The 12995-nt window shown below is 41.7% G+C and overlaps 1 protein-coding gene across 2 annotated transcripts in view; it reads right to left on the bottom strand.

The window, feature by feature from the left end:
• The window catches only part of NAA25 (N-alpha-acetyltransferase 25, NatB auxiliary subunit), a 43325-nt gene extending 32472 nt beyond the window's left edge, over positions 1-10853 (bottom strand). Inside the window, exons 1-4 of one of the 2 annotated variants that reach the window (XM_044990121.1) lie at positions 10809-10853; positions 5092-5177; positions 4071-4209; positions 1874-1992 (exon numbers count right to left, since the gene is read on the bottom strand). In XM_044990121.1, the coding sequence (XP_044846056.1) occupies positions 1874-1992; positions 4071-4209; positions 5092-5177; positions 10809-10842 (378 nt within the window). In that variant the 5' untranslated portion in view covers positions 10843-10853. Of the gene's footprint in view, positions 1-1873; positions 1993-4070; positions 4210-5091; positions 5178-10494; positions 10623-10808 lie in introns of those variants that run through there. The other variant, XM_044990120.1, reaches the window with a different exon arrangement.
• Between the last annotated feature and the right edge of the window lie 2142 nt (positions 10854-12995).

Below are 12995 nucleotides of genomic sequence, written 5' to 3'. Positions count from 1 at the left end.
ATAAAGAGTATCCTATATAAAAATTATGGCAGTAACTGATTTTTTTTTGTAAAACCCAAAATAAAAATGACATGCACAATCATTTTTAACATAAGCAAGCATGAAGCAAACTAATTCTGTGTTCCCATTTAGCAGTATAAATATAATCCTTATTTAAGACATTAAAGTCAAGGCCAATCAAGAATTATTTGAAGCCTCTTTCTATGCAAACAAAAAAAAATCCATTAAAACAAGCAAAATTTTAAGATTAGATTAATATCCAACTCACAACTATCATAGCATATCTCAAAAGTTCTCTTTCTGCACAAGTGCAATATCATGTATTGCATGATACATTGCAAGTCAGACTAGAATCTAGCCCTTTTAGTATGAAAAAATTGTAAATCCAAAATTGTTTTGATATTCAGATGCAGGTATGTCAAACAAGAATAAATCAGTTCTCTCTGTATTGGTATTTAGCACTTTGCAGGCATATATATTTCCCTCTGATTAATAAAGCTGTAACTTGGTGATATGCATGTATCAGTGCAATGTCACAGCTTGCAAGAGATTGGTGTAGTTGGTTGTTCTGAGACTTCAGTCTCACTGACATGGGTCAAGTAGGTAACAAGCACAGTCGTAGCAAATTTAGGGATTAGCAAACCAGATACATTCCTTGGTGCTGTAGTCAAATCTACAGCTATTTTTAAATTAATACTAAAAGTACTTAGTAAAATAAGAACTATTTTTAAGTAGCAGTCTAAATTAACCTACCAATTCAGGACAGATCTGAAATGAGACACAATGATTTTACAATGATATGGCAGATTTAAGCCTTTTATGAAGAGTCATTTGATAAAAAGTTAATCATTCTCTAAGGCACCATTTATACCAATGATTCAGTACCCAATCGAATTAAGCCACTTACAGCTGGGCCACACAGAGATTAATCACCATTGTTCAACTCTTATTTTTTGGTTGAGGAGATAGGGTCTTTGTACAGAGATTCGAGTCACCTTAATACAGTGGGAAGAGAGAGCCTGGAATCAATTTGCCTGCTTCCCTGTGCTTTTTTATACATAAAAGAGGGAGTGTGTGTACGCTTTGAAAAGAGACTTCCATTTATAGGCATTCTCCAGGCACCTAATTTGGGAAGAATGAAAAACAAAACTAACAGGCATGAGATTGTCTTGCCAACTGAAAACCAAGATGCATGTAAAGAACAAACAACTAAGCTTTTCTTCTATCAAAATACAAGCTGCACAGTTTAACTCCATACTGGTTTCTAGAGATAAGAGTGCGGGCAAAAAAAAAAAAAAAAAAAGGAAGAAAGAAAGAAAACTTTAAAAGTTTGTACATTATTTGACATTGTGGCCCTCAGGAGCTCTCAGTAAAGCTAAATATTCCTGCCTAATACACTCCCTTCCCTTATGTGTAAACTTAGTACTCTCTGATATAGGTATCAATAGGAAGCTACTACGCCAAGAAGGCCAACCAACATACTGCGTTAGTACAGACAACAGTTCATAAAGTTATCCTTTTTTTAAAGGAGAAAGGAAGCAATTGTCTTTTATATAAAAAACAAAAAATCTGAGTAGTAGTTCTGTCTAACCAACCCTGTATCAAATATTGAATCATGATGTAGAATTTTAATATTGATTCAGCTCAGCTTTCTAGAAAATTAAATATAATTTATAAGGTGCTGGTCAGTAATACAGTATGATACAGAAAAGAGCCTTAGGGAAATGTTAGAGTTATTAGTTATGTTTTTTCACTGGCGACCATCAACTGGAGGAAAAACAAAACAAAAACCACACTTTTGTCTAAGAACTTTGCCCCCACTATTGTTAAATGCGACACCTATGATGACTATAACTGAAATGGATGAAGGTACCTGTTGCATTTTCTTGTATTCCCCGACCCTGGCATAGGCCATGAAGAGATGAGAATGATACTCCTCACTGTTGGGAACCTTCTTTACAGCTGCCTCGTAAAGTTTTGTTACCAACTCCGCTAAACCAAAAACAGATGTTTCAGTTCTCACACATTTGGAATATAAAGTTATAAAGCAGCTACCTCAAGATAACATCTGGGATACTTTGCAGAGTAATTCAATTAGACCAGTTCTTATAGGTGTGGAGTGTATCTCCCCCAGCACCGCAAGCCCCACAAACACACAGTAGGCGAGAAAGAGAAATGTTTAGAAAAAGAGTGTGTGTAAAATAAATAAATAAATAAAAAGACTAAAACATTCAGAAATGTACTGAATGCTTTCAGGTACATCATGTGTTGGGGTTAAAAAACTTCCAAATTCACCCATTTGGGGGCATTACACCAATTCAAGATTTGTACTTGGGTCACGAGGAGACTGTCTACTTTAAATAAATGATTTATTAAGACACAGAATTAATTCCTCAAGTTTAAATTGTTTTAAGGAAACTTCTCTAATGCAGCAGTTCTCAAATGTCATTGCACTGCGACCCCCTTCTGACAACAAAAATCACTACACAATCCAGGACGGGGGACCGAAGCCTGAGCCCCGCTGCCCTGGGGGCTTCAGCCCTGGGCGGGGGCCTGTAACCTGAGGCCTGCCACCTAGGACTGAAAGCTCCGGCCCCAGGCAGAGGGGTTTACGGGACACTTTGGCCCCAGGCCCCAGCAAGTTTAACGCCAGCCCTGGCAACCCCATTAAAATGGGGTCATGACCAACTTTGGGGTTCTGACATACAGTTTGAGAACCACTGCCTAACGTATTAGGAGCGACTATGCTATACACTAAAAAGCCCTGATGTTTCCCAAGTGACTTTTATGCTTTCCATCTCCTTTAATAATTTAATACAAAGATAATTTATTTCAAGATAAACCTATTAATATAGACCTATTATGATTAGATATTTAGGATACCTAAACACTATTTGTATTTGATTTTAACATCCCTCCTCCCCATCGCACCCAAAAATTATTTGTACTTACTCACACAATCATTATTGAATGTACTTTTCTTGAAAATTCAAATAATTCTTCAAGTAAAAGCACTATATATGTGCAAGGTATTATTGTTAATAAGGTTTAGTATGATTTTATATATTCTTGAATAATTAATTTCTATGTGTACTACATTCAGTTCTATTTATGTTTATATTCTTCTGGTTTTTAAGTTAAGAATTGTAGAAATAAAGTTTTAAAGGCAGATATGAAGAGGTTTCATATTATTACAATAAAAGTGCTTTAACAAAGCAAAGATTATGTACTGGAAAATTAACTAGTAAAGGACACACGAGGTTGCTATATGTTAAGAAATGGCCCTGGACAGTTACACCTTCTCATGTAAAAAAAAATCAGTTTTTCAATCTAAAATCATTTCTGCAATAAACCTGATGATGAACATTACTGACATGTCCTCAGGATAGTGATAAGGTAGCTCCTTGTGCTGCAGACTAACCAAACCACATATGCTTTCTCTTTCATAGTAAGCATGCACAACTTTGTTTAGTAAATGACCCAAGAAGTTATGATTCAGATGAATTGTTTTCAAAAGAGTAACAGGAAAGGGAGAGGTCAGGATTTCCCCTTTAAGTCTGCCACACAACTTCTAAAGCCATTTTGAGGGGCTAAATTCCTTGATTATGTCTATATACATTATTTTAAATTGCTTCTTTGAAGTTCATATACAGTATAAGCCATTTATGATTTACATTATTCCTATTTAAAGTAACAACATCATCATCTCAGGGTTTTTGCTGGAATAAATTTGAATGAATTTGTTTGATATTATGACTAACATACAATGTTAAAATTACTCTGGACCCAATTTTCAATAATAGGAGCCTGACCAGAACATCTTGCTTTAAGATGATCAAACAGAAACTTGCATGTCAAAGGGGCATTTATGCAGTTCTGTGCCAAACTGGGCATCTGAATCCCATGTCTGAACCACCTATTAAAGTGCCCATGTGTATAAACTGGACTTTGTAAATTTCCCTTTGAATTTTGGGCAACAATTCATTTTAAAGGAAGCCCCAAGGAAAGGTTACATAATTATGATCAAGAAGCTGAAATTTGCAGGAGAAAAGTAAAATAAAAAAGCCTACGTCTATGCATTTCCCGGTAAAGGATAGTTAGTGCTTGCAAAGAGTTGTCATCTGTAGGTTCGAGTGCTGTTACTTCTTGTGCGAGACCAAATGCTTCATCTTGTTTCCCAGTTCTCTGCAAGCCGATTGCCTTTAAAACCTACACATGTAATAAAGAAGCAGCTATTAAAAAAAATTGCCACCATCTACAGAAGAAAAACTTATTTTGAAACAAAGGATCATTATTAGAGAAAAATCCACTTGCCCATGGTGAGAAAGGGACTTGTCTAAGTGAGTGCCATCAATTTCTGAACAATCTAAGCTTGCATTTAATAAAATAAAAATAAAGGGGGGGGGCGTAACCCTTATGATTGCGAAGAAAGCTTTCCAAAAGTGAATAGTGTAAAACTGTTGTTTTCAACCTACGTCTCAGATGTCTAATGGGGTCTGCACCTCCACTCGAAATTTTTTAGGGGCCCGCAAATGAAAAAAGGTTGAAAACCACTGATGTAAAATGATGCAGTGCTGCCTTCCTCAGTCTGTGTAGACTGCCAGTTTCAGTGCTTTTGCTGCTGCTCAATTTTCCCTAGCTGTAGCAGAGTGAAAACCAACCAGTTTCACCAGTTTTCACTACTGCTATTCAGAACTATGTGGTCAGAAGAGAAACAAACAATACATGTATTCACATCTGTTTCACTCTCCAGCAGCTTGGGAAAGCTTTGACAAGTAGCAGCTGCATCAGTAGCCAGAAGCCTGGAAGAGGGATAGAACAGCAGAAGCCCTGGTAACATCATAGCAGCCAAAGGGCAGAATTTTGCAATTTAGAAAGTAACATTTCTTAACACATTTTCAAACAAACATGATATTACATGATTTAAAGTGTTCTATTAACCTTCTGAAAGATTTTAAGAAACATTGTGGGCTCTGTTTAAAAAAATAAATCAGAGATTACTGGAAGCTTGAATAGGATAGCAGAATTTCTCCAAATTTCAGAACTGTGTTCGTTCAGTAAAATAACATAATGAAGAGCAATCAAACTTACCTTAGCGCAGTGAAGATCTTTGTGTTTTTTTAGCAGTTTATCTGCCTGCTGGATTGCCATTTTATTATTGCCATTATCAAGATAATCTACATAAAAACACACAGTGATTACAACTGACAGCAAAGAAAAGATGGATATCTATTCCCTAATCTAAAGGAGGGGGGAAGGTCTGTGCTCTAAGAGTGATAATGTTCAGTTCAGTTCACAACTACTGAATGCCTGTTCAGTGACCATTTCCACACTGCATCTTAGAAATACATCTTGTTTGTTCTAGTTTCAGTCATCCCAACACGAAGACTCTTTTGGTCTTTCCTGATAAAAGCTCAGAATACATTATAATAATATGACAAGGCACAATGGGTTCAGATACGAGCCTCTCTTCACTAAAGACTAGGCTGACATCTTTTGCTCTAGTTACAAGCAGAAGTGAATTTGGTGGGCTAATAGGTGGGCTAAATCTTTCCATGGATTGAAGTGGTGGTGGATCAGACCTGAAAAGACATTTGCAATCTATCATTACAGTAAATGGATAATGAGGCTTTCATTGGCTCCAAGTAGACTATTCCACAATTAGTATTTATTATTTTCTATTACTGTAACTGTGCATGTAACAGCCCACGGCCTGGTCTACACTACAGAGTTAGTTTGATGTAATTCAGCTTACATCAATCTAAATCTGTAAGCGTCTACATTAAAATGTTGCTCCCGCCAACGTAACTCGCCCCCTACACTGACTTAATAACTCCACCTCTGTGTGCGGTGTACTGCACAGGCCAATGTAGTTAGGTCAACGCAGTGTCAGTGTAGTTACTGCATTGCTTACATCAACTGTTGCTGCCATTCAGAAGCCATCCCACGATGCCCCACACTGACACTTCAATCGGTGCAAGTGCTCCTGGTGAGGACATGCATCACCAATTCAAGGAGCACGGTGTGGACATGAAAAAGTTATTTAGTTACAGTGGATGGCTGTACGTCATCATAACTTAGGTCGACTTAATATTGTAGCGTAGACTTCCCGCAAGTCATGAACAAGACTTCATTATTCTCATCTCTTAAGGTATGTCTAACTCTGCACAAAACCCTGGGTCAACTGACTCGAGTTCACACTACATGGCTAAAAATAGCCCAGTGAGGGGGGAGGGTCTCAGAGCCTGGGCTCCAGCCTGAGCAGGAACGTCTACACTATTAGTCTCATTGCGCAAACCCTGTGAACCTGAGTCAGTTGACCTGGGCTCTAGGACCTACTGCCAAAGTGGATTTTTTTTTTTTTTGCAGTGTTGACATACCTTTCGAAAAATGTGGCTATACAGTTTAAATTTTTCTTTTATCATTTTCATATAATTATTCTCAGTTTTAACTCCAATGGGATACAGTCAGATTATTTGAAAATTACTGAAATCAGAATAAGAGATTAATTTGAGACGAGAACAATAAACCCACTCAATCTTTGCACCACATCAGACTTTTTGAGACTTGTTAACCTAAACCTAGCGTAAAACAACTGGGATGTATCCAATGAGCCAAAAAGCATAAGTGAAGCGTTCCTAATTTTCTTCTAAATTCCTGGTAAGGCGCTAACACTAGCTAACTGAAATTAAATTATACACTTTCTTGCTAGGACTGCATTTCTTATGAGGACGGATTCCACTGAGTCAACAAGGTGACCCGTAGTCATTTCCTGCCATATTCTACAAAATTCATATCCACATTACCGAGATTTACATTCAGTAGCCTTTAACATTTGCCTCTATGGTAGTATCTATGCTAAAGAATTAAACCACTGCTAAATGAACTGGGGGGGGAGGGGGAGAATTGTATAGGTTAAGCGCACATTGTGCACTCTGTCCATACTAACTAAAACAAAACTCTCAAGTATTTCAACTAACAGGGTAAAATGATATTATGACTTTATAAGACGTGGCTGTTCTGAAAAGGATGCACAGCAACCTCTCTCCAATGCCCTTCCAGGCTTGTTAGACCTTAAAGCAGTGGTCTCCAACCTTTTTTGTCTGGCGGGTGCCGGACGACGAGCCACCGAGGACTGTGGCTGGTGGACGAGCATCCGCCAAAATGCCGCCAAGAAGCAGTGTCATCCAGAGGTGTCGCCGTCAAAAATCAGCTGCTTCTTGGCAGCATTTCGGCAGATGCTCGTCCGCCAGACAGTATGCAGGCGCACACAGATGCCCTGGCACCCGCGGGCACTGCGTTGGGGACCACTGCTTTAAAGATTTGCTGAATACAGACGTTTTAAAAATTATTAAATAGAACAAGCTGGTAACCTCACTATAAATTGATGGGTTTTTGGTTCACGGATTTGTATTTCATGGTACACGCACACTCCTTCAGTATCCAGTTTGCACTGACTGTCTTGGAGTTGTTAAACTTATCTAGCTGCACTGATAAGATCTCTGCTATAGGTAGCAGTGTAACACACAAGTCACAAGGCTTTCTGAATAGTAGCAGAATAAGGACTATGTCTTGTCAATAACATGAACAAGTTTCTCAGGAACCAAAAGAACTGGCATCTTCCATTTATCACAAAAAAACTTAAACTAAAGAAAAATATTAGAGTACAGATTATTAATAGCAAGTCTATGGGTGGAGATTTTAAATGAACGGAAATGCAACATAATTAACTTCCTGATTAATGTACAACAAATTAAGATAAAAGATAGACATAACTGTCAAGGCATACTGAGTAATCAAGTACACAGTACAAACAGAAAAGTGATGATACAAGCAAAGTAACTAGAACCTTCACTCCACACAAAATCTGTTTACTTTTTGGCCTTTAATAAAAGCCACACAATTACATGTTTAAGAAGCCATGCTTCATTTATTAAGGACTATAAATACCAAATATTAACTACAACACCTTAGGTTCCCAGTGAAGCTTTCTAGAACCAACACTATGCACTCAGCACATTGCACTTTTAAAAGGCATTACACTCTCTCTGACAGCTACTAGGGGCTGAAACATCAAAATACATCTCAGTTAAAATGTCAGTATATTTCAGTGTCTTCTGGCTTAATTTTTTAAGTTAAAGTTTTTCTAACAGTTAACATTTGAATTTTTTCTAGTTTAAGAAGTTACTTTGCAAATTTATCACTACATACAAAGCCCAGCAATCGGAGCATGTCACAGAAAATTCAGAAAAACTTTCAGTACATCACACTGAACCAAACTAGAGAGCTACAATTACAATTTCTGTAAGGAATGTTTATTTTTCTTTAATATAACAATGTATTTATATTTGTATTCTTTACAGTATTTTAACTAACACCAAATAGAAGTAGCTATGGCCCCAATCCCATAAAGAGAACTACATCCATTGACTTCACCAGAACTCAACCTGGGATGCAGGGGTCTAACTGCAAAGTTTTCTTTGTGAGACAAGTACTTAAAACATGAATGGTGCACTTAAGAAAACAAGTTCATCCCTAACCAAATGCAATTCCCCTTGTGTTTCTAACCAGTGATTTATTTGCATATGGAAGTCAAGCACATTTTCTGCGCTCTCTAAATTACCTGTTCTGGGATTCTAGAAGTTTAACAACATCCCAGTGTGGCACATGCACAAATATAGAGCAAATTTTTTCTACTACTTTCTTAACCAATGTGCCTCCTAATAAAGCTGGAGAAGAACTGCATGCAATACTTAAGGATATTTTGAGGCAGACTTTTAAGACAGGAGGTTGCTGAACAAGACTACTCTCTTGTAAAAGTTTCACTGCTTTCTCTCTCTATTGATTTTTGTATAGCCATCACTATGATACCTAGGTGCCCCAATATTTCAGTCAACAGCTTTAAAGAGTGTGTGGCTTCTCTCACCCGTTTTAGTTTCACAGATAAATGAGTTTCTAACTTAAAAATCAGTTTTGCATGGGGAAGATTTGATGTTTGTTTGCAAAGGCAGATGGGGAAAGAAAGCTCAATTCTGCATTAAAAAATATGCATCCACTCTTACAAGTCTCTCAATCTTTTGTGCAAAACAAAATAAACTGGGAACACAATTCTCTTAACCAGGAGGAAAAGAAATTAACATGGCAATTGTCCAAGGGTGTTTTGCATTAAGAAATTATACCATTCTCTTCTCTCCCCCCAAGAGTTAGAGAATTGGGAGGTTTCCAAGTGTGGGAAGACAAGGCAGGAAGGATATCAAAGCTGCACAGCAAGTTAAAGCATGGGGCAATATATTTAGCAAAGGGTAATGTAACCTACAGAAAAATATACAGAAGTGGAATAAGACAAACACATTCTCTAATGCTGGTGAGAAATTAATATTTGAAGACAGGGATCAGTTTCTGGATGGGGGAGGCAGGAGAAAGAAGTTATTTGTGGCAGGGATAGTGTCCAGCACTTAGTATGTGGGTGCTACTATCATGCAAATAATGAATAGCTTCCCCAGCTCCCAATTGTAGATATAAACCACTATACTACCCTAACAGACTGTGAGCTAATTGGGGCAGGGATGCTCCTTACATTTTACCTTGAACAGTACCAACTTGGTGTTGAGGGCTAAACAGTAACATAAGGCCAAAGACCAACCAGGTAGAGGAAGAAAGGGCCAATCCCTCAGTTTCTCACCATGTAAATAAAATCACTGACCATTTGCAATAATAGCTCCTTTAGCGATCCTGGGCTTAGCACTTCAAAATACCAGTAATGATTAATCACAGATTTGTAAGGGGTGAGGAGAAGCGGGGAAATTCTCTCCTCCCTAGCCCAAGCAGGGGATCTACACTAGGTAAAGCATCTTTACCCCATGGTGGCCCCACGTGCTACAGGGAGGGAAGCTTAGTAGTGATCAGCCCCTTCACATGTTATTTCCAATATCAGATGCAAACCAGCACAACAGAGCTCATAATGGGGATAGGGTGACCAGATGCAAGTGTGAAAAATTGGGACACTTTTTTTTTTCGGGGGAGGGGGGGGAGAGGGGGAGAAGAGAGAAAGAGAGAGAGAAATAGTTGCCTCTATAAGACAAACCCCTAACACTGGGGCATCTGGTCACCCTAAGTGAGAAGGAGGGAAATCAAGGGGACACACCCCGCCTCCAGGGTGTGTGGGGAGACATGGGGGTTTGGGGCCCCCGAGGAGGGGTGAGGGGCCCCTGTGGGGGCAGCGGCTGGGACGGGGTGAGGGGCCCCTGTGGGGGCACAGAAGGGCAGGCTAGGGGGTGAAGGGCGCTGGAGAGGGGCGCCTCCCCCTCACGCAAGGGGCTCCCCTGCAGGAGCTCGGGGGCGGGGAGAGTCCGAGTCTCCGTCCCTTCCCGGCCCAGCAGGCTCCCCGATCGGCGGGAACCACGCGAGGCCGTGGCCGCGGCGCGGCCTGGTCGGGGGGGGGTGCCGGGTGCCAGCCGCGGTGCGGGGGCAGCCCCGGTGGGGGGGGGTCGGTACCGTAGATAGGCCGGAGGCGCCGGTCGTTGGGGTCCTGCACATGGCCCCGCGCCGCCATGATGAGAGCGCAGAACCGCAGTGCGCAGCCGCCGCGCCGGCGGGACCGGCCAGGCTCGGCCCGGGGGGCGGGGGAGGGTAAAGAGGCCGGGGCTGGCTGGCTGGTGGGCCGTGGCCTCCGCCCCGGCCGGGCCCGGACTCCCCCACCGCCACAGGGCCGTGCCCCGCGAGAGCCCGCGGGCTGTGGTGACAGCGCCAGCCGGGAGCCAGCAGCCCCCCGCCCCGTCTCGCCTCATGGCCGCCGGGCTTGGGCCTACCGCGATATTCCCCCCGGCTCGCGTGGCCGGGCATTCCCCCGGGGCGCTGAGCTCTCCGGCCCCCTATTCCCGCCCTTGCACGATGCCGCCCCGGGCCTGCCGCGAGGTCCCCCCATCTCCCCCCCGCACCCTGCCGGGCCTAAAACACTGCAGGGTGGTGCCCCCTCTGCATGGCCCTTGCTGCCTGCTCGGAGCTTCACAGCAGCCCTGGGGCCACCACCCAGAGCCCTGCTTGTCCCCGCCTGCCCCTAAAGTAACTCAGGCCTATGGCCGTGTCCAACAGGTGAGCTGCTCTCCTTCCACCCACTGGTAAGCGGTGGCCTGGGTGCACATCCACACATCATCAGTCTAGTACTTCAAAAGGGAGTCGGGAGTTTTATCTACTCCTTGCAAAGCACTTTGAGGGTTTTGGATAAGCGTAGACAAATGCAAAGTCTTATTAATCATGCTCCTCCTATCTCACTTCCTTCTTCTGTTTGAGTTGGGTAAAGTCTTTTTCAGCTCCCAGCCAGCTTGCACAGAGAGCTGCATTTTTACTGTCATTCACGCTCTAGTCCTGTGCAGAGGCTGGGAGTGGACAATGCAATGGATCACTTGGTCACTGTTCATTCCCTGTCAAGCACCCGGCATAGACCACCATCAGAAGACAGGATACTGGGCTAGATGGACCATTGGTCTGACCCAGTATGGCAAAGGCAGATGAGGTAGCCCTGCAACATCCCTGCCTTAGTTTCTTCCTCTGAAGTGGGTCCTCTTGGCCTTCTCCACACAGAGAAATGTGGCAGTGTGGCTTGGCTCTTCTGTCTCCTGTGGAGAGGCAAGGAACAACTGCAGTCTCTGTGCCACCATGGTTCCTTGCTAGTGCACCCTAGGCTTTCAAAAGAAACAGTGAGGAGGTGAGGCCAGGGCAGTATTCCCCATGCCACACCAATTAAGAAGTGGCTAGTTGTGATGTGGAGAGAGCACAATGCACAGTCATAAATTTCCCAGCAAGCATGCATTTCCTGTGTTCTGCAGAGCTCTGCTGAAGCACGAGTTGAGGCACAATCCCTTCTAGAGCTCCCTCTAATGTCAGGGTGGCAAAAATAATTGACACTGATTGGCTAGCTTGTTGGCATTCTCATCAGAGAGGCCAAGGACTGAATGGTTCAGAATCTGAACTCCCACCTTCTCACTCCTAGAGATGGTCCTTTCACGTTAAGTTTAAAGCAGCATGGGGGAGCTTCCACTGCTACTCCCAGGCTGTATCTGGTAGGAGGTTATAGGGAGGATTTCAGCCTCTGGGGCTATCAAGCTGGCACTTTTCAGGTACAGTAAATTAGTAATGTATGTATATTATTTACTCCTCCATACAAATTAGTCTATGAAGAATAAAAATTAATATGAAGAAAATAAATAAGAATTACAAGATTAGGATGAAGCATCACAGAGGGAACAGCTTCTGGGCCTAATTCACCAGCGGTATAACCTGAGTTGCCTCTCCTTATGTTAGCAGTGAAGTTTGCCTTTGTCTTCAGTCCTCGCCAAATGCCAAAATCAAATCACACTGTTGTCACCAAATTCAACACAGCTCACACATCACACTTTACACAGTTGCTGCAAGATCCCCCACTCCTGGCACGTAGGGCAGTTCAAAAGTTGCCTCAGATTTTAATTCATCATTTGAACTTTAAGTTTGTAAATAACCATGTAACACAATAATAACTGACAGTCTTGTCCACTGCCACTCTGTAGATAAGTATTGTCCAATATCAGAAATTCAATCTCACATCGAGGCCCAAGTTACAATCAGTGCTAAGTATGTGTTTATTATTATTATTTTATACTCTCAAAAAAGCTTTCAGACTTCAGGCCATAATCACAGAAGAAAAAAAGCTGTCACCTAAGAAGTGTTCTAAATAGCTACCAAACCCCCTCCAGGTTAGATTTAGAGAAGGGGTACTGTTTGGTTTAGGGACTGATAATTGGAAGCAGAGTGTTTCACTATTTGGAGATTAATCCTTCCTGGTGCTGGGTTACTCCCATGCTACTCCCTTCCTCATGACATCATGCCTTGTTTTCTGCTCTCAAAAAAATTTATGGGAGAGTGGCTCATGCTCCTGTGTCACTGAAGTAGAACCACCAGGTGGCGCTCTAATTTTAGCATTTGTACAATATTGTATATTCAGCAAATGCTAGAAAATTTGT

This window comes from Mauremys mutica, chromosome 16, assembly GCF_020497125.1.
Source record: "Mauremys mutica isolate MM-2020 ecotype Southern chromosome 16, ASM2049712v1, whole genome shotgun sequence".
Classification (NCBI taxonomy): Eukaryota; Metazoa; Chordata; order Testudines; family Geoemydidae; genus Mauremys; species Mauremys mutica.
This window is presented reverse-complemented; position numbering and strand designations above follow the sequence as displayed.